Here is a 21,626-nt window from a genome sequence, read left to right as displayed (position 1 = left end):
TTCGTTTAATCCTTCAACATTTATTCAATTGGAGAATAAGTTTTATTTTTTTTAACTTGCTTTCTGTGAAATTTTTTGTTGTTCTTGATAATAACCTAGTCATCTCGGGTTGTTTTTATTTATCATTCTTTGTTAGGTTTTTTGGTTAATTCTTTGAATTGATATTTTTTTCTCGATTTCATCTTTCAATATTTGAAATGATTTTTTAAACAATTTATAAGATTATAATTATTTTCCTATTACATACCCCTTTAATTGTTTTTCTTTTTCGAATTCAGTTCTCATTATTTTTATTGCTATTTATTTTATTTGAAATAAATTTTAAAATTTATTTTTATTTATTTTATTTCACTAGGATTTTTTACTAATTTTAAAAATGACTCAGGTTTTCTCGGGTCTTTATATTTGTTAGATTTATTTTGGTCAATCAATATTAAATTGGTTGGGAATTAAGCTTCTTAATTTAGCTTGGGTTTAGAATTTAATAGGTTGTGATATTGAAACATTTGTCTAAGTTTATAAAGTTCACCCGGATTTTCTTGGTTTTTTTCTTTTTTAAGTTGATGTTTTTTTAGTTTTATCATTTTGCATTTATATCATTAGTGATGAAACTCTATTTTTTTCTTTATTTGTCTTCCATATTATTTTTTTTAATGTTTTTTTTAATTCCCTTGTTTCTCTTTTTTTAGATTGGTTTGTATATTAGTCTTTTTCTTTCAGTTAAATCTATGCTCCGAGTTAATTTTTTAAAAACTTTTTTAAAAAAACATGCTAACATCTAGTTTCACATTTATCTAGAAATAGGGTATTTTAGTTAAATTATTTGAGTTATTCTTATTTAATATCCAATATGAGGTTTGTACATAATGGATTTTTGGATGTTTATGTTTGGTTGATTGATTAGATGAATCCTTAAGTAGGATTGAATTATTTATGAAAGTTTGGATGAGAAAAAATAAAATTGAAATCCAACCTCCACATTAAAAAAAAATTTTGAATTTTTTTTCTATTTCTTTTTTTTCTATCATTTTATTTTCTTAGTTAATTTTTCTTGAAGTGATTTTTTTCTCATATATTTATAACTTGATTTTTCTCTCTTTTTTTTTATACTTGCTGAAAATATAAAAAATAAAACAAAAAAAGATAAAAACCATGAAAACTCCTAAAATGACTAAAATTTAGGGAAATAATTAAATTTTAAAAGAATTTTTTTTTGTGAATTAAAAAAAAACGAAGGATCAAAATTAGGTAATGAAAAAACAAAAAAATTTAGGATAAATTTGGTTCAGCTAAAGTGTCAAATGGCACTAAATCTTTTTTAGATAATTTTAAAGAAGTGACCCACATCAACTTAGCATATTCAGAGGATTTCAAAAAAAATAAATAATAAAAAGATAAGAAATCAAGCAAACATTCTTATCCACCAGTCTAATTCTTGAGATTGCTAATAATAATTAAAAAAAAGACTTTGTTTATTACCTGAACAAATACTTTTAAAATAGGTGGCGTATTAAAGTTAAAATAAATTATAAGAGCTGACTCAAATTACTCTAAAATAATATTTAATATTTTAAAAAATTAAAATAATTTTATTTTAATAAAAAAATTTAAAACAAATATTAACAAATTGAGTACTAATTTTAATAGATATAAAATGACTGGGTTAGTATATAAATTCAGGTTTTTAACCCCATTAATCAAGTTTTTTTCCTTCATTTATTTTTTTTATTTTTTATTTTAACTCAAAACGGTAATCCACCAGTCAGGCCCGTGTTTTACAAATATGATATTATGTAGTGATTTTCAAAATAAATATAAACGACGTGGCACCGCTGTTTCACAACATCCGAGGGTCACCATCACCGCCTTCCTTGAGCGCTCTTTTTCCCCTGGGCGACCACCTGCCTTACTCACTTGCTGCCTCGCCGATTGCGATCATACTCTCAAAGGTACAAACTCTTTTTCTTGTTTCTCTTTTATTTTGTTTCTTTTGGGCTGCCTAGAAAATCTGAGACAAGGTACGAAAAGGAAGTTCGATTCTTTTGAATGTTGATTTCATATTAGAACCCTAACAAGAAATTCAGAAAGGATTAATATTAACAAGAAATCCAAAAAAAAGTTTTCTTTTTCTTCTTTTGGAAGGTGACAAGCTTTTGGGTGATTCTCATAGTAGTATTTTTGAAGCTAAAATATGAGTTCCATATAATATCAGTTGCTATGCTTTTCATGTGGCATCAATTGGGTTAGTGTTTTTTTTCCTTGTTTGTTTTGTTTTAAACCTTGTTTCGATTAGCCTCAACAATTTGTATTTGCTCTTTAACAATATCATGTGAAGATACTTGGTCCCTTTTCTTGCGTGTTATAATTTATGGAATCAGTTTGAAATTATATTGGCTATTGGGATAACGATTGGTTTGTAGTTGACTTCATTGGATGCCTTTGATGTCATAGGTTTTTCTAAAATATTGCTTTTGGTGATGGTTTATTCATTTTGAGATCATGTTTAATGCGAACAGCTAAATTTTCTGGGCACATCCTCTGTTACAATTAAAATGGTGGTGTTCACTGCAACTACTGCCAGCACCTTTTTACCTCTATCAGCACCGGGTATAGTTTCCTCTACTTTAGCACTTCATGTATAGATATAGTATTTTTTTTTCTTACGAATACACACACATTCATTTATATAGGCTTGGGACCAGTATTTTCTGAATTCTACATCAGCATGTCAACCACCTATAAGTTAGATGCATCAGTGATTGATATGTGTTTGTTGATCCTGGAAAGCCAAGAGAAACTTCTGTTTTGAATATATATACTGAATCCTAGACTAGCTGAGTTGTTACGACTGCATCCACTCTTTATTTTTCTGTTTTCTGTTGTCGGATTGATTTCCAATGTGTTGATTTAAAAACTACTATTGATTACATATTTGTGTACAGTGAAAACAAGGGGCCTAAACAACAGCCAAAATCAACAAACAAATTCTGGTCCTGTCAGGGTTTCCATGCAGACTCAATCTTTTAATGCAAAAAGAGGACATTTTAAGGTTGCAGTATCCGGCTCAGTTACACGATTACGACCTATTGAAAGGAGAATAAATTTGAACAGAAAACAGTCACCTTCTATTATATATGCTGCTGCAATGGTGAGATAACATATCTATACTTCATGCAACCTCCATTTGTTTGCACTGTAAATTGAAGCTACGACACACTTGCTTTTTACAGTTATAAGGAATTGTTTGTTGGTACAACAATCAATAAGAAATATGACATTTGTTTTATATAAGCTTTTTTGTGTCTCTTATTTCTGTTCTTAGGAAGAAAACAAACCGATCATTGAAGCCACACTTTGAAGCTTCTGGAAGCAATAAACTAATTGATTATTATCTTCTTGTAAATTTCTCTTTGGGGTTTATGGGTGTCTTGTTCCCTTAGTTTGATTGAGATGTATGAATTTGTACAAGAAGAAACTAATTTACAAGTACCTCCTTGCAAGAGTTAGTGAAGAGGTCAAGTATGTCAATCATCACAGCTTGTTGAATTTTACAGTCATATATCTCTCCATGTTTTCAAGTTAATCAATTGGTGGATCGATATTGTTATTTTCAACAACCAACATTAACTGTCTATTCAAGAAAGCCATTGATAGATACAGAAAGACAAGCGTGCGCACATATATGCAGCAGCATCATTTTTTGAGAATCGTGAACTCACTTTTTCTCTTTTGCAGCATGCAAGATGTGCTGCTTCCGGGCAAACTCAAACCCTTACCAATAAGGCACCTGGAGTTACCAAAGCTCCTCAAAGAGGTAAATTACCACTTTCATATATGTTACCAATTGCATACTACAGAATAGGAAGCCTTGTTACTAGCTGGATCCATTGTTCTAGCCCTATGCTGTAAATCTTAAAAAGTGAGAATCAGCTAGTTGTAGAAAGGAAATTTCTTTGGGGTTTACATATTTTGGGTTTCCCTTGGTCAGTGTCTGTCCACTTCCACACTTCACCTTGTCCTAATCTTCTTGCTGATTTACATGTAGTTTATTTGAATTGTTCAAAACTATCCAAGGGCACCAATGCAGAAAATGTATCATCCTAGATCAATCACCTTTTGTTTATTTCCTTCTATGCATGATAAGTTTTAGTGAGATCAAAATATCTTGGCAGCGCTTGTTCAATATTTAATTTTTGTAAATTTACAAATGTCTGACTTCTGTGTTTTACAATTGGTAATTTAACTTCAGAAACAAACAAGACTCTGCGACTAGATGATGGCGGACCTGGATTCCCACCCCATCGTGGTGGTGGTGGGGGAGGTGGGGGAGGTGGTGGTGGAGGAAACTTCTCTGGTGGATTCTTCCTTTTCGGCTTTCTTGGTTTTCTAGGTTATTTAAAAGATCTGGAGAATGAGCACTCCCGGGAAAATAGGATGTGATGAAAAGGAAAAGTAATTATTATTTGAAATCAATTATCTTTCAGGCCCTTCAATTCTTTTGTTTAATGTGCTGTGTTCTTTTTTACTATCTATAACCACAGAAATACTTAAGTTGGATAGTATAGTGTTCAACCAGATGGTAGCTGAGCTCTTGATGAAAATACTAAAGCGTGATGTTTTCTCATGGAATGTGTCCAGCTTGGTTAACAATTTCTTCGTGTTTTTTTACCACAATGTCAAGCAGAGTATGGTGATTCCAGTAGCTGGTGGTGATCCAATCCGCGTGATCTGGCAATTGTAATCGCGTAGGTTTCTCCCACATCCTTGCATGAACAATATTGTGCTGAAGTAATTCATCAGCTTTCCCATAAATAAATTCGTTTCATAGGCTTGCTCATTACATTAGCATGAACTCCAAAAAGCGACCTGTTATCAAAGCCATTACAATATAGATAGAAGACGAAATATAAATTGCAAAGAACTAAATCAAATTAAAGATTTAATATGCATTTAAATTAAATGTAGACTAAATTAAATTATTCTCTAGGAGGGAGAGAATAATGGGCAGCTGGAAATGTTGACTGCCTTGTTGATATCCAGCAAGGTCTAGAATATTTTGTAATTGTACATGTAGACTAAATTAAAGATTTAGTTTCTGATTTCCAGCTAGAATTTACAACTAGGTTTCGAGCCATAACTCTTGACTTCTATGTCTAAGTCATGGCTGTAGTTCTTGAATTGATGTTGGGTGTTTACAACTGCGAAAAAAGAGTTAATAAATTAGGTCTTAGATTGTATTCCTAGTTAGTCTTGAACTTCACTCTCTAAGATTTATGTATTTGTTCTTCGCTTACTTCTAACAAAAAATGAAAGAAATCAAGCATATGATATCTAAGGTTGAAAAAAGAAAAACTTCGGGAACAAAACAATTACCAATTTACAGGGATCGCGCAGCATCAAATCCCCTTTTCCTTTCCTTCTTTTTTTTTTTTTTTGAAATTGAGAGCATTAACTTTATTTTATTTTTGTTATTTGTGATCAAGAACTTCCAAAAGTTGTCAAATAAATGGGATTACTTGTCTGTCAAACATCCACTTCTCCATGACACACGGAGCGAAAGACGGACACTTGACAAACACATCACCATGCCACATTTCAATTGCAAAAATAAAAAATACAAACACTCAATTGCAAATCCAAATAGAAATTGATAAATGCTTAAAAAATCTACCTTTAATTAGAGAAACGTTCAAAATTTCTTACACTTTCCCTGTAATTATCTCGGCTTGAGGTCCGATCTCTCTCATGGGAGCATAAGCCAAATTTGAACTGAGATGTTTAGCAGGAGAAGTGAACAATCGATTGCTACTCCATTTTGAAGAAAACGCTGGAGTAAAAGCAACTGTGACAACTGCCTATTCCTATAGAACAAGTGTGGAAAGAAGAAGTCCCTAAGGTCGCTGCCTTAAAATGACTACACTACAAACTGGACAGCTCACAAAATCAATGGCAACTCATTTCGTTGGCCTGGTCCAGGTTGTCTCCGAGGTGATGACATTACCATAATAGACCTGTTTTGATGATCCATCCCAGTAGACCTGAACAGGAAAAGGGGAAAAAAAGGGGGGATTAACAAAATGCATATTTTGAATATTCTACTACATAAATGCTCCTATTGTTGTTTATTCATGCGGAAGGCATTAGAGTTCAAAATTAGCACTTTGACAAAATAAGGACTTCTGAACAACCAGTATCAACTTACAACCCATCATCAAATAGTTCAAACCACGTACCTATATGTTGGACATCGCATTCTTAATAATGGATTACTTTATCGAATTAAAGAGCTCATTACTTTCTCAAATTAAGAGGTCAATTCCCCTCTTTGGTTCCTAGCATGTACAGTCAGTCTATCCCTACATCTCCGCTTCCCAGAAGAACAATAGAAGCCACAGCCCCGCGACATTTCCAAACAAAAAGAAAAGGGAATCGGGAACCTTTGAAACTGTCTTGCCCTTACATTTTCCCTAGATGAAATGGCTGAGTTCAGCCTTTAAGGTGACCGGATACTAAAATCATCAGCAGTTTCTGTATAAAACTAGCTTTTGCATGCATATGAAATGAGCTAAGGTTATACACAATGATCAAAAGAGACTTAAGTGGGGAGATATGATTCCAAGGATACCTGCCAACCAGATGGAAGGCCCTTTGAGAGTTCTTCTAAATCAGGCTGCTTGTTTTCATCAGTTGGGGCCTCCGGCGGAGTCAATGCAGCTACTTTAGCTGCTTGAGCTCTCCTGCGCTTTACTCGCTCACGCCTATATAGAATAGAACAAAAATGCTTAGTACAATGCTCAAATGAGATAAAAGCAGGAAAGAAACAATGTGTTTGGCTCCAAGCATGTGTACATTTCATATGTGCATGCATCAATGTGCCCATAAAAGAGATAGGAAAATCAGAAATGAATGGACCAACAAGAAAAGGCAACAAGTACGCAAATAAACCAGACAGTTTTAAGCATTTTGGCTTTAGACAGCATGACAGATGCGTGTAATTCCCCTAGATGAAGATTGTTTTCACCAAATGTAGAGTGATCTAGAACAAATAAAATAAGGATTTCAGGTTACAGAAATAAGAAGAATAGATAGTTTATTCTTTAATACACATAACAAAAGCATCAGTATAGTTTTCCCTTTTCTACCATTCCCTGAGTAGGATTCTCGTAAATACTTGAAATCTTTTGCAACAAAATAACATACCAGTCACCACCCAGAGGCTGAAAGTTAGCATTATCCTTGGCCTCTCCACTGGCAATTTGCTTAGCATGCCACTCCTGCAATAATTAAAAAAAAAAAAGCAAGGAAAAATCAGGGACTGGAAACAGCCAAAACTATAGTGACTGATGAACCAGGAAACCAATTATTTACCAACCTCAATTTCCCTTTGCCGCTTCTTCTCAAATATCTCATAAGCACTTTTAGGTTCTTCCTCATTCTCATTCAACTCCTCTTTGGCTGCTTTCCACTGTCAACATAAAATAACAAATTGGAACTAATTGTGGAAAGATAAGGTAGTATTCAAGATGACGACTCCTGGTCATAAAAAAAAAAAAAAAACCAACATACCTTGTCCACCAAACTGGAGACTTTCTTATTAGACCTCAAAGAGGGTGCAACAGCAACTGTCCGCTTTTTACGTGAAACTGTTTAAAAGAAAAAGGCAGCAGCAAAATGAGCACGTGTGACAAACTACCAGATATATAATGTGCAAATACAACACCTTCCAAACTTTTTGGCTATGATTCAGTCCTCAAAATAGATAATTAGCAAATAAAGCAACAAAACCGGTTAGTAGGGCTTCCCAGGAACAACCTAGGTAACAGAATTCAGCTAGGGGAGCCAATATACATCTCAGAGAGCAAAATTCACTCAGAATCACAAACATTAAAGTAAATAAAGACATTACTCAACAACATATTATTTATTGTGTATAAAAGACACATTCAAGATGCTATCAATCTCTTGCAGAATTGTGGATTTTTGCACCCTGCAGTCTCATTTCTTCTAGCTCTCTCCCTTCCGCGACACAATTAGTATGCAACTCAGGGAGTAAAAGTATGTTATTTTTAGCCTAGACAAAATCCAATCTAATTACAAAACAAGATAATGTTAGGTGAAGAAACACATACCTTTAGTTTGAACCTTGGCACCTGTTAACAAGGCAGATGCAGCTGCTGCAGTAGAAGCAGTGACTGCATTGGTTGATGATGCATAAGCAGTCTCTTTCACACTAGCTAACGTAGGAGCTTCAGTGGTGGTCAGAGTAGAAGGAACCCCTTTAGATGCCAAATAAGTCTCAACACCAACAGCCGAGCCACCAAGCTTCACATTCAGCTCTGCTGCAGAGTCGCCTGTCTTTATTTGATCAGAAGCAAGGGTATCATAACTCAAAGGACCAGATTCAATATATGACTGAGAAGATTCTACACCACTAACAACAGGCACAGGCACTGATCCATCTTGAACATTGTAATATTCTACTGGCTGAACAGAATTCACCATAACTGAATCAGTTTCAACATATGTGCTAGGAGTTGCTACATAATAAAGTGATGCATGTGGCACAGCAGCCTGACTTCCATCAGTATTTCCATAGAAATTACAACTTGGGACAGCAACTGTGTGTCCATAGTATTGGAAATTGAGGTCCGGATAGGTTAAGTTGTATTGTTCTGCATAAGGGAGAGGTTGACCTGTCTCTGGATAAGATGGAAGTGGAGGATATGAGCATTCAGGAGGTTCATCTGGTGGGGGTGGAGGCACTTGTTCACTATCAGGAGGGGGTGGAGGGACCTGATCATTATCAGGTGGTGGCGGGGGAATCCATTCCTCATCTGGAGGAGGTGGAACAGTCAATGCATCCCCTGATGACAAGGACAGGTGCTCTGCAGGTGGATTTGACTGAACCATTTTCTCATTCGGTCCAACATCTTCAGCACTCAAAGCATCTCCAAAAGTAGTGATGCTTGCAGGACAAAACTCTCCCTCTTCAACTTCCATGTCTACATCCATGTCAATATCTTCAGCAGGATGGAACTCAGCATTCAGATGAATAGTCCCATTCAATTCTTCACTAACTGGAGCACCACCTTCCAAATGCATGCTAGGAGATCCTGCAAGAATATTGCTAGAATGGATACTTCCATAGTCACCTTTATCATGTGAATCGTTCTCAATGCTAGTAGAAACAGGTGAAACTTCAGATTTTGTACTGTTCTCGTGTGCATCTGCTTCAGATTCTTCACCCATATTTTCTTGAGATTTTTCCTTTTCTTTAAAAGAATCATCAGCAGTAGTTTCAACATCACCATCCATTTGTGCGGACACTGCAAGCTGGTAAATTTCATTGTTAATGACATCTTCTAATTGTTTAAGTCGCCTTTCGCAATGGACCCAAAACGGAAGCAAAGGTGAACCATAAGTTGAAAGTGACTTGATATCAGAAAGTCTTATCTCTACTTCTAGATTATACTTCAGCATCTGGTCTTGACCTTGCAGATGACTCCCATACCTAAATGGCATAGGTTAAGGATTAGCAAGACAAGAAAAATTGAACACAATGAATTTACAAGCCAAAAGCAAATGCACAAGGCAGTGAAGAATAAAAGCAGATCATAAACTCCTTACCCTTTCAATGACTCTAGTCTCTCCAACAAACTCTCACATTGTTTCATGAGACTAGTTGAAAGATCTATTCCTCTATGATCATTAGCTAGTGCATCATGTATGTGCTCCGAAACTACTGAACTCACATCACCCAAAGAGGTATTAATTGCAGCAAAGTTACTCTGTGTCTCCCCCTGATGAGCTTCAGCATCCCAATTTTTATCTTTCACATATTCATTTCTGTATCCTTCAACCCACTCATTCATCTGTGGCTCATTTCCATACACTTCTGTGCTTTGAGGAATCAAATCATTACCTACTGAACCCTCAACTAATAATGCAGGTAAAGAATTATCCAATCCAGCAGCTAAAGTTGAAGTAGACAAATTTGCACCCACGTGAGCAGTTTCCATATATTCAGCAGCACATGCGTTCTGATCAGAGGTCAATTGATTTTGCTGAGCCAAAACAGCCGGTATTTCCCAGGAAGTTTCACCAGTTTCAGTATTCCAGTAATAGTACTGATTACTCTCTTCATGCACTACCATCCTCCAGCCTGAACTCACATCTCCAATAGCCTGTGCATTAGAAATTCCAGTGATAGAGATTTTCTCCAACGAATCATTTTCTTTCAATGTATCAGCTGAGGCAGTAGCATCGCTTTCCCTAGAATCACCACCTTCCAGGCCATCTAAAACATCAACTGACATAGAATCTCTCCTCATGTCCTGTTGATCAACCTCCTGTGCGGTGAGATCTTCAAGAGCATCGGAATTTCCACCTTTTCCTTCACCAACAGGCGCCTCCTGCAAAGGCTAAGTGCTTTGAGCAATGCAGGTAAACTGAGAGAACATGAATATTTAATATATAGGTACAAGCACGCACTTCCTCAATGTTTGTGTGGCGTGTTGTAAGGAAAGGAAAGTGTAAACAAAGTTATTTTAGTAGTATAATATCACTTGAACATGCTGTTTTGAAAAAGAACCAGAACAACACAGACCATAATAGTCGAGACTAAAGTACACAATAGCTTGGACGTGAGAATGAAACCAGAGTTTATTCTTGAGGAAGTCCAGGGGAAATTAGAAAAAAACTTAATGTTTAGAAACACTGTTGTAGCTTGGATAAAAGACCTCCACTTCACTAATAGGCATGAGCTGCAACCATTATCCAAATTTTGAGTGCAATTTAAACAGAAAAAAATATGAACAATCAATGATAAGTCACCCCTGCCATATTAACTGTAGTTTGGATGGTGATTTTAAAAGTTTTACAGTAAAATCAGATGACAATGAAAAGGATTCTAGGTGACTTAAGACCAAATTCAGGCCAGCTTTTGAAAAACATAAACAATTACACTCTACCTCGCTCAGGCCAACTATGTTGTAGAACCCTTAAATTACCTGGTCATTATGGTCAGCTGGGGAATTCACTGCAATAGAACTGTCTGGCCTTTTACTTGATTCCTCATCTAAATCATCATCACTATATTGCCCAAGTAACAGAAGAGGATTCTGTGGCTGTTGACCTGACGAGAAGATACTACAAATATTAGATACTTTAAAGCCAAAATATTATCTAATAAGCAACAACAAATTTATCAGAACTTAAACAAACAAAGGCAATGATATTCATGCAAAACCAGGCTACTGGCCACAAACAAAAAAAAATACATAAAGAGAATGATTTAGTGAATGTGACAAAAAATGCCAAGAAAGCATTTTGATGATAGCCACCTGTTACACATGGAAAAAAATGTCAGTGAAGGCATAAAGAAAAAATAAAAAGCCAGAAACATACGAACCGATAGCAAAATATGCCAGACGTAATCTCCAAAACGCTTTGATGCTGTGAAATAGCGGATACACAATGGAAGTGATTCAAAAATTCACAGTGGCAGGGCCCGACCTGATGTGATATCGATATTCCCAGAACCACAGCCACTCTAAATTCTGAAAACAATACTTGGAAGCAAACAACATAATATGCCACCAAAACTCATGCCCTCTCTACATAATCCTTTTGAAGAAAACTGATGGAACCCACCTGAAGATGATGGTGAATTGGGTAATTCAGCACGTTGTGACGGATCTATATCCCCTCCAACTCCGTTATTTATAGAGGAGCCACCCAAATCTCCTACCAAGTTTAGAAAAAGGTTGTAAAGTTAGAAAAAAATCCGTGTACTTGATAAAATAGAAATGATTCAACTAGTGTACTCCCATTAATTCCAAACAAATAAATAAAAAGAGCATGAAAGAACAAAAAATTATTATCCGTGGTATCATTCAGAAAAAGTACAAGAACATCAACAAGTTATCAAAAATTATAAACTAGCATACCAAAAAATAACTTAGTTCTAATTTATTTCCCATTTTCCCATACCAAAATTATAATTATAAAATTCACTAAAAAGATTTCAAGAGCTCCATTAGTTTGGAGTCTTTATATTTCCCGTTCAAATAGGGAAAAACCTGTACCAATCATGCAATCGTTACAAATTTCAGATAAAGCAACCAATACGTGGGAAGTGTCTACCAGAGGGTTCCGCGAAGAGATCGAGCTTGATGCGACGGCCGGCGTTACTCACAGCAGCAAGGCGGCGCTCTTTTCTCTTCCCCATCGAAATTCAATTTGCAGCCTACCAATTTTATGGATTGATTGATTGATAAAATTGCTCTCCTCGCTTACTATTCTCGTCGTTTTTTCGTTTCCTTTGTTTTGATCTTTACGATTTGATTTCAAATATATATAAATAGAAAAAACCTAAAAGGGTGAAAATACAGGAACCAACCCAACCGAGCACCTTACTGGGCCATTATGGATTCAGAACCCAGCCTGTTTAAGAGTATATTAAATATTATTTTTTAATTAAAATAATATTTTTTTAATTTATTTTTAATATTAGTATATTAAAATATTCCATAAAAATAATTTACAAATAAAAATTAATTTAAAAAATGCAATTAAATTTTAATATCAGGCCTTACAACTCTTTACGTGGTTGATTTTTAATTTTGTGGGGGAAAAAAAGGTAATAAACAATTCTAGCATGTACTAGTTAGTTTTCGTTGTACTGTTAATGTTATTAAATATATAGTAAGCTTGTTGAGTCATTGTGGTGATTAAGGTGTGAATGGCATTTTGTTCTAATTAGAAGTGTTATTAAAAAAAATTAATATTTTTTATATATTTTTTCAGATTATTTTGATATATTAATATGAAAAATAATTTTTTAAAAAAACTATTTTGATTTGTTTTGAAATGAAAAACATTTTAAAAAGTAACCGCTACCATACACTCTTAGTTAATTTGATTACTATAATGTTTGCACCGCATTCCCTCAAAATTTGAAAAACAAATTTTGCTTAAAATGAAAAAAAATTATGTTTTTGGATCGTTTTATCAAAAATAATTTTTTAAAAACAAAAAAAATAGTATTTTAATGTGTTTTGGAATGAAAAGCATTTTGAAAAGTAACCGCTGCCACACACTCTTAGTCAATTTGATCACTAGAATGTTTGGGTTGCACCGCATTCCCTCAAAATTTGAAAAAAAAATTGCTATAAATGAAAAACAAATTATATTTTCAGATAGTTTTGATGTGTTGATATCAAAAATTATTTTTTAAAAATAAAAAAATAACTTTATTTTGATGCATTTCTAAGCGAAAAGTATTTTGAACCGTCACCGCTACCACAATCCCAAACACACTCTTATGGTAGCAGTCCAAGTGTCATGCTGACTTAACAAGTGTACATATTATGTCGATTTGATAAAAACTTGGTTTAAAATGTTTTTGAAAAAATATTTTAAAAAAATGATTTAATATTTTTTATAAAAAAAATAAAAAGACAAGGTTTTTTTTTTACCTAATCAAATCAGATAAACTCACTCAATCCATAGTCTAGGTTATGGCTCTAATCAAGTTTAATAACATTGTTTTATGGAATCTATTTTTTAACCAATTATACGATTATAGAAATAGATATTTGTATGAAAGATAACAAATAAAATTTTTGAAAATAAATTTATTTTTTCATCTAAATTATCTTTTTTTATTTGTAATTTTTTTTCAACAATTTCTTTTTTAATAGCACCATACTTCACTAAATAAAACCAACAATAATAAACAAAAGTTTAAAGAAACTATATCAATTTAAAATAAAAGGAAAAGAAAAGACTTATGTTTTCAATTAAAAAAAAATTCTTATTCATGATTTTTTAACTTTTAACAAAACATGTTTTTTTTAGAATTATTTTTTAAATAAAAACTCTTTTGATCATGAAAGCAAGCTTTAAATAAATAAAAAATCATAAATCGATTATCACTTTGTACTGCGTATAAGAAAGAGAATAATAAATTTGAAAACATTATATAAAAAAATATAATAAAAAAATCAAGAAAAAAGATGTTCTATTCTCATTCAATACTAATAAGCAAATTATCATAAAGATTCTACATATGGAGCTAAGATATAATTATTTAAAAAGAAATCATTAACATTGTATAAAGTTTAATTATGGGTTCATCAATTCATTTAGCACCTTTAACATTTATGGATATTACCTTGGCTTATTTTTCGTGTTCATTCATCTCATTGCTTATTTTATTATTTTTGACCAACTAATTTTGTTAATTTGTCTCAATGTCTATTATGTTATTTTTAGCTCATCAATATTAATTTCAATCTTCCAATCTCAATATGCTCTATGCCTATTTATTCCATTCATTCTTCTAATATGAGTATTTCATCATTTTTGGGTCCTTAATACCATTAATCATTTTAAAATAAATATTATGTTATTCTTAACTCTGAATTGTCATTTGTCAATTTAAAACAATTTCATATCATCTTTGGCACATTGATATTACCCATCAATTTAAAATAAATGTTCACTTAATTATTTTAAGATCCACAAGCCCTGCTCATACAATCGGATAAATACCTTTTCAAATCTATAGGAGTCATGTGGCCAACTCATTTTGATTTAATTAATAGCCCATATCCAAACGGTTGACTTAGTTTCAGTTTATAGCTCTCGTTCAAATGATGGCTTCATTTCATTTTATAATCCTTATCAAAACAACTAACTTATTTAAATTTTATAGCTCTCGTCCAAAGAGCTGGCTTTATTTCATTTTATAGTCCTCGTCCAAATAGCAAACTTATTTAAATTTTATTGCCCTCGTTTAAATAACTGACTTTATTTCATATTATTTATTATAAGGTCCACCATTGTAGTCGATTTAAATTCACATATGGATTTTCAACATTATGGTCATTACATTTCACATATGGAATTTTCACAATTGCGATCGATTACATTTCACATATGAATTTTCTATGGTCGTGGTCTATTATAATTAACATATTGATTTTCCACCATTGCGATCGATTATAACTCATACTATTTTTTTCATTGCTGTAGTCGATTACAATTCATATACTACTATTATATATGGTAGGTATAATTTTCATGAGGAACAACATATACACAATACATAATACTTCCATTGAATATTAACTGTGAGAAAAATTTCAATAATTAAAAAGCAAAAGGACAACCCTTACATTGAACTCCTATTATACAAACTCTTGAAAAGTTAGGTCTCACTCCAAATGCTTCCCTTACAACTCCTATATAATAAAAACTAATGTTCCCTTAGCCAGATTCACATTCAATTATTTGTTTTACAACAAATTTAGCCCAACACATAATTACACCAATCACTACATGCACGGGAAAATTCTTAAAAATCTCAAATTAATATCCACACATTACACATTACAACCTTCAATTAATATTAGAATCCCTAGGTTAATATTCATTCCATCAATTTAAATCCTCACTTGAGACTTTTACACTTTTATATTCTAATTTCATGTTTAATACATCACAAACCAACAATTAATATATCCCTTATCAATTTAGGGTTTTAACATAGAAATTTCTATTTTTCAATAATTTCAATACAATGTTCAAACACACAATTCTTGATTTTCGTATTAATAAACACACAACAACTCGACCCAAGAACATCCATTTGTATCCAATCATGCAAATTTCACACTTAGATAATTTAATTTCTCATTTCTAAAAAATAATCTCCCTAGCCCATTCATACTTTAAATCAAACATGCAAAACATTGAAGCAATATAAATTAACTAAATATCAAGGTCATTTATTTGGGATTCTCTAAAATTCTCTTTTTAAAAACCATCTCGATAATTGAATGTCTTCAATTGTTTCTTAATTCATCAATTCTCAAACACAAATTAACTAAATCTTTAGCAAAAAAATCTCAACTACATCAAAGTTAGGATTCAACATTCCTATATTTTTCAAAAACATGGCCACAAATATTCAATCATACAATAATCATGATTTCATTCCCAATCTCAATAAATTAAACTCGCATGTCATCAATTATCACAAAAACTGCACCATCGATTCAAAATTTTTAAATTCTTCATCTTCACAATTATAGTTTTCAGCCATATATAGCAACATTTAAGACAAACCGATTTAGAACCTTTCAATTCCATTTTCAAATATATTTTTTTAACATTGTTTAAATTATTTATTCCACACATTTTTATTAAATTTATGTATTTTTTCTCTTACTCATCTAGTTACAAAACCTATTACTAAAACAATCTATCTACATAAATTATAATTGAACTCAAAACCATTCCATCCTCGTTCCGAACACAAATATCCATTTGAAACATCAATTTCAATCTAATTTGCCCAATCATTCCACATTTTCATTATTATGTTCAATCATATGATTTCCATACAATTTATCTAGCCTTCTATATTTTCATAGTTTTATCACCACATTACTTCCATAATATTATTGAAACATAAGTCTCAACATAAAATTCAAATTAAAGACTCAATTGAACAATTCAACAACAAATTGAAAAAAAAAATCTCTAACCTAGTTATATAGCCTATCACCCATGAGAATTTTATTTTCCATGTTTTAAACAACTACTCAAACTCCCAATTCATCAACTAACACACCACATTACAAGTTTAATTAATCTAATTCCTTCTAATTTTCTAGTATTTTCGCCTACCACACTAAGGACAAAGTATTCATGTTTTTTTTTCAATTTTGCTCATTCATTTCTAATTATTTTATTGCCACTACAATTTAATCCTCATTTATAATCACCGCCAAGTATGCAAAAATATTCAAACAACACAATTTAACTAACAATCAAGATCAACTTCTCAAATTTCACACAATTCTCTAAACTAATATTTTGGCCAATTTTAACAAAACTAGTAATTTTATCATAACCTCCTCAATTTATTTTTCAAGCATGTCGATTTTCATACCAAAAATACCAAAACACAACACAAATCTAACTTAACAATTTATCATATAATTTAAATAAATTTCTTAATTTCCATACATGTAATTCATACACACAAGCACAACTCTACCCTAATAACAATATCTTAGGCATTCATATCAATTTCTAAACACCCAATAACATAAAATTAAAACAAGTTTATATCTCTCCCAATTCCCTCACATGGTCAACCTAAACTAAGCCAACAACCCATAGTTTTCATTGAAATTTTTTCCTTTAATTTGTTGTTGTTTTAACCATTATCATACAAATAAATCAACAATTCATTAAAAACAATCATTCCCGCGAAAATCACATAAACCTAAAGAATTTAAAATTTAGGGATTTTTCCCCCCTCTACCAAAACACAAGTAAGAGTATAATTTTATTGAGGGTTTGTTCCCTACCTTAGATAATTGAACTCAATCAAGTGAGTTCTTGCAAATTTTTCTCTTTTTTTTCAAAATCCAAGTTTACTCTCTCTAACTTTTCCACTCCCAAACTCGTTCTTTCTCTAGATTTCCATCTTGAATTTGTTTTTCCTTTCTAAAAATCACTCACCTCCATGCCCACTCTTTTAGAAGAATAAATCACAGTCTTTGAAGAAAAATTAGAGGAAACCATGTTATTCCTCTTTAACAATGGCATCGGTTTCATATAGAGGAAATGAGAGAAGTTTTTTTTTTACATATTTATGAAAATACCATTACTAATTGCCCATATATTATTTTATTTTTTAAAATTACCTGGTAACTTGTACTTTTATGTACTATTTAATTACTTAATTCATCAACATGTTTTTTTAAAGAAAACTAATTTATTGGGGACCCTCATCCCTAATAATAGTAAAACTTTTCTATGAATTTTCACCATTCTCGGTTAAAAATTACTCAATTAAACATGAGGTTTACACCGACAATCGGTATTATTCATGTGTAAACTTATACATTCATTTACTTCGAGTTTCATTATATTTTTCTCTAAGGATTTTTGCCCAATTCACAATTTTTTTTAATGATATTTTCTCCGGTTGAAATTTATTCTATTTATTATGTTGTACATTATATTGTTTCATCAATTTTAGACATGGATTTACATTGACCAAACATAACCTTACATTTATACAAAAAATCAAAATTATTTTTTTAAAATAAACTATAGTCTCTCTTCTTTTATTTTTATTAAGAAAAAATTAAAAAAAAATTAGTCTTTCATTGTGGACAAAGACACGTTTTAGCATGGACTAGATACATTACCCGCGCCGCGGGGCATTATTTTTCAACGTGCATGAATATAAATTAGAGTGATGTTTTATTGGGGGAAAATAAAAGCAAATATAAAATGAAACTTCATTATATATCATTTGACCAACAAAACCCAAAATTGTCATTTACGATGTGAGAAAGAAATCCTACAACTGCCTTAAGATTTGAGAAGTTGGCACACAAAAGATTGACAGAAGAAAACAACTTTTGCAACAGTCCATCCAAAAACCCAAAACTCTAAAACCTCCATGGTGTGCAAAAAAAACTGCAGACTGTTCTGCAACAGAGAAAGTTAAGATCACAACAAAAGTGTTTGTTAAGAAACGGTGCATGGTTACACACGACACTACCAAAACACTGGAAAGGTTGGATGATCAATGATCCTGCAGCAAAGAAATCGCATCAGCATTTTTTCATTTACACAAACAATTTGAACACAAATGAGTAAACTTTAATATAGTGAAATATAGCAAGAGAATAGTAAATTGAGAGAATAAGCATCCAAATCAAGTGTATGTCAATGGAGAAAAAAATATAACCAACACCCCCTAATAAGCCATAAGGAAAGGTAGAAGGCGTGAGAAAAAAAGGCAGGATACAATGGTTGAGACTCAGCTGTTAAATTTTCTTTTCACAGTAAAACTTAACATATGAAAAGATAACCAAATATGCATGAAAAGGTTGTTCCATCTTCTCCATCACATGAATGACAAACTAAATGAACATGAAAGATTTAAGTATAGCAAACATAGTAAAAAAAAACACAAAAGAAACTTATGACAGTCCAGAATCCAACACAACAACCAACATCCCAAGGCATGAGCATGAATAGTTGAAAAAAAAAATGGAAAGCATGCATAAATGGAAAGGAAAATAGATGCTGAAGATGTGGCAGCATTCCAAAAGTCTCAATCAAACCTCAAGCAAGCGTAAAGTCATCCTAGCAGAACACAGAATGTTTCATAATTATTGTAACTAAAATACACGCTGAAAAAAATAGCCATGCACAAATGGATAGGGAGGTTGCCATCTATAAAAATCCAGAAAAGAATTGAAGCAACTTAAGATAGCCACACTGAAAAAAATAGCCATCCACAAAAGGATAGGGAGTTTGCCATCTACAAAAATCTAGAAAAGAATTGAAGTAACTTAAAGATAGCAAGATCAATCTAAAAAAGGGGGCTGTAATAGAAAGTAGGGAAAAATAGAAAAACTGAATTAATAGACAGAGAGAATGGATGGGAAGCTTAGAAACAACATCGCAAGTAAAATATGAACATCAAAAAAGGAAAAAGAAAATGAAGAATCACAAATGTTAAAAAAAACTAAGAAAATAACAAAAGGAAAGAAAAGATTAAGGTGGGAAAGAAATTGCTTGAACATACCTTGATGAAAGGTAGTGAAAATGGCCAAAAAGACCTATTGCATATCCCTTAACTAAGTTGTGGACACTGTTAAAACATGAAAAAGGGCATAAAAAATAAACAAAACCATAAAGCTGCAATATAGCATAGGTTGTAGATATGTTGGAATGAGGAAACAATATATGCTAAAATGAGAGAAAAAAAAACAACCCAAAGAATGAAAAGAGAGCCTACGAACCTGCTGCTAGTAGAGAATAATGAAATTGCAATTTGAAGAAATAGTTTCATAAAAGAAAAGGGTTATTGGCTAAAAGCAGACTACCTAACAGAGTCCAAAAATAAAAGAATTGAAGAGCGACGTATAAATGAATATCATTAGCAAAGAAGAAAATCCAACAGCTTGATAAAACCATAATGAAATCAAACAAATTTTGAACCAAAAGACACAGTAGAAAAGCTTTTTAAAGAACAGAAAAGGAAGGGGAAAACAAAGCAAAGGATTTCAATTCAACAGAGCAGAAAAATCTCTAAAGACATATAGGAAACAAAAAACAAATAAAGCAAGCAAAGAGACAACAACAGAATTCCTTCAACAATTTGGCTTGTATACTCATTAAAAAAATAATAAAGGTGCTTTTAAGTTGTCTATCTATAGAAATACAATCTAATAAGTTAGAATTGTAGGAATTCTAGCATTGCTCCTCAATTGTACCATGCATTGCTAAAGTCTCCATTTTGATAGGGCAATTAGCTCCCATTCAATAAGCTTGACCAATCACTTATTCCTATATGATGATAGGATTTAAAGAAAGATTTTTTTACCAATACATTTATACTATAATTTTAGCTTGAAAATGAAAGCAAAAATTGAAGGTAGATAACAAAATGTTGAACCAGGAGTAACATATGAATAACATCTGGCTAAGAAATTTGAAATCATGATGTAAGATACTTATTTGCAAGAATGGAAAAGAGAGATAGTGAGCAATTTAGGGTTTGAAAAAAAAATATCACCTTTTATCCCAAATTTGCTCCATTAAGAATACATGAGTTAAAAGCTCAAATCACGACCCAAACAACACTGCCATCCATTAATAGAGTCATACATGCAGCATCATGCTAAAAGGTGACCAATGATTTCACTTGATTAGCCCAAGAATGTATCAAGTAAAAGGAAAGGGAACAAAAGAAGAAATATATGAATGAAATGAAAAAGAACTAACTTCAATGACTATACATTTGAATAAATTTGATACCAGCAAATGCTAACTGGCCAAAGAAAAAAAGTTCAGGATCATTACATTTGAGGAAAGATAAAGCTACATTTGTTAAAAACTCATAATACAATTAATAACTACTTGTCCAATCACATATATATGTTAAAGAAATGAGAAAATATTATAACTTTCTCTGAAGCAGCCTTGTTAACACTAAAACAGTCTTATTGAAGCACTATTCTCAAATCATATTTGAGTATCTTTGTTAATAGACCAATCACTCTCTCAACTGACCTCTTGTAATGCTTTCAGCTTCTATATAATATTGTGAGATAAGTTCGGGCCATCATAATTTGACACAGTAAAAACAAAAACTTGATTTTGTAATTTTGCAATTGTAAGTACATCACAAACCCCTTTAAATCCCCCTAAAAGGGATTTCTTTCCAACATAACCATTTCCGTAACCAAAAAACACAATGCAATAATCCATTATATAGTGCAACAATTCTAAATATGTCTATAAAATAAAGACAGATTATCTAGTTAAATATTAACATAAAAAGGTTCATAATTTTTTACAGGCAAGAAATAAAAAAGAAAGAATTTTTACATACCATAAGAGATATTAATTCCTTCTTCAACCTACCAAAAAAACCAACAATCAAACTAAACCCATTAAGATCATTTCACTGGAAAAAAAAACAACCATCAAGAAACAACATATAATCAAGACCGACGACCCAATTAAACATTAAAATAAAAAAGTTTTTAATTTCTGACATGCAAGAAATTGAAAAG

At 32.1% G+C, this 21,626-nt stretch overlaps 2 protein-coding genes and 1 long non-coding RNA gene across 4 annotated transcripts; 1 reads left to right on the top strand and 2 right to left on the bottom strand.

Moving 5' to 3' along the window:
- Positions 1–1,788: 1,788 nt before the first annotated feature.
- LOC133704059 (protein YELLOW LEAF 1, choloroplastic-like) lies at positions 1,789–4,624 on the top strand. Its single transcript, XM_062128798.1, has 5 exons — positions 1,789–1,949; positions 2,517–2,607; positions 2,943–3,148; positions 3,736–3,814; positions 4,250–4,624. Exons 2-5 carry the CDS (start codon positions 2,553–2,555, stop codon positions 4,438–4,440), a joined length of 531 nt encoding a protein of 176 aa, XP_061984782.1. The 5' UTR covers positions 1,789–1,949; positions 2,517–2,552; the 3' UTR covers positions 4,441–4,624.
- Positions 4,625–5,655: 1,031 nt separating this feature from the next.
- Positions 5,656–12,349, bottom strand: LOC133704046 (uncharacterized). 2 transcript variants are annotated; one of them, XM_062128780.1, is made up of 10 exons: positions 12,145–12,349; positions 11,653–11,745; positions 11,010–11,134; positions 9,628–10,412; positions 8,130–9,511; positions 7,567–7,643; positions 7,373–7,465; positions 7,201–7,274; positions 6,626–6,758; positions 5,656–6,038 (listed from the first exon to the last, which is right to left on the bottom strand). In XM_062128780.1, the coding sequence occupies exons 1-10, from the start codon at positions 12,227–12,229 to the stop codon at positions 5,955–5,957; spliced, it is 2,931 nt and encodes a 976-aa protein (XP_061984764.1). In that variant the 5' UTR covers positions 12,230–12,349; the 3' UTR covers positions 5,656–5,954. The 2 variants fall into 2 exon arrangements, with proteins under 2 accessions (XP_061984764.1, XP_061984773.1); XM_062128789.1 differs by having other exon boundaries at positions 11,411–11,745; positions 12,145–12,201.
- Positions 12,350–18,465: 6,116 nt separating this feature from the next.
- Positions 18,466–20,890, bottom strand: LOC133687127 (uncharacterized). Its single transcript, XR_009840479.1, has 2 exons — positions 20,624–20,890; positions 18,466–18,628 (listed from the first exon to the last, which is right to left on the bottom strand). It is a non-coding gene; the product is annotated as an uncharacterized LOC133687127 (long non-coding RNA).
- Between the last annotated feature and the right edge of the window lie 736 nt (positions 20,891–21,626).

Source organism: Populus nigra, chromosome 1, assembly GCF_951802175.1.
Source record: "Populus nigra chromosome 1, ddPopNigr1.1, whole genome shotgun sequence".
Classification (NCBI taxonomy): Eukaryota; Viridiplantae; Streptophyta; class Magnoliopsida; order Malpighiales; family Salicaceae; genus Populus; species Populus nigra.
The sequence above is the reverse complement of the archived record's forward strand: the minus strand, read 5'-3'. Positions and strand labels throughout refer to the sequence as shown.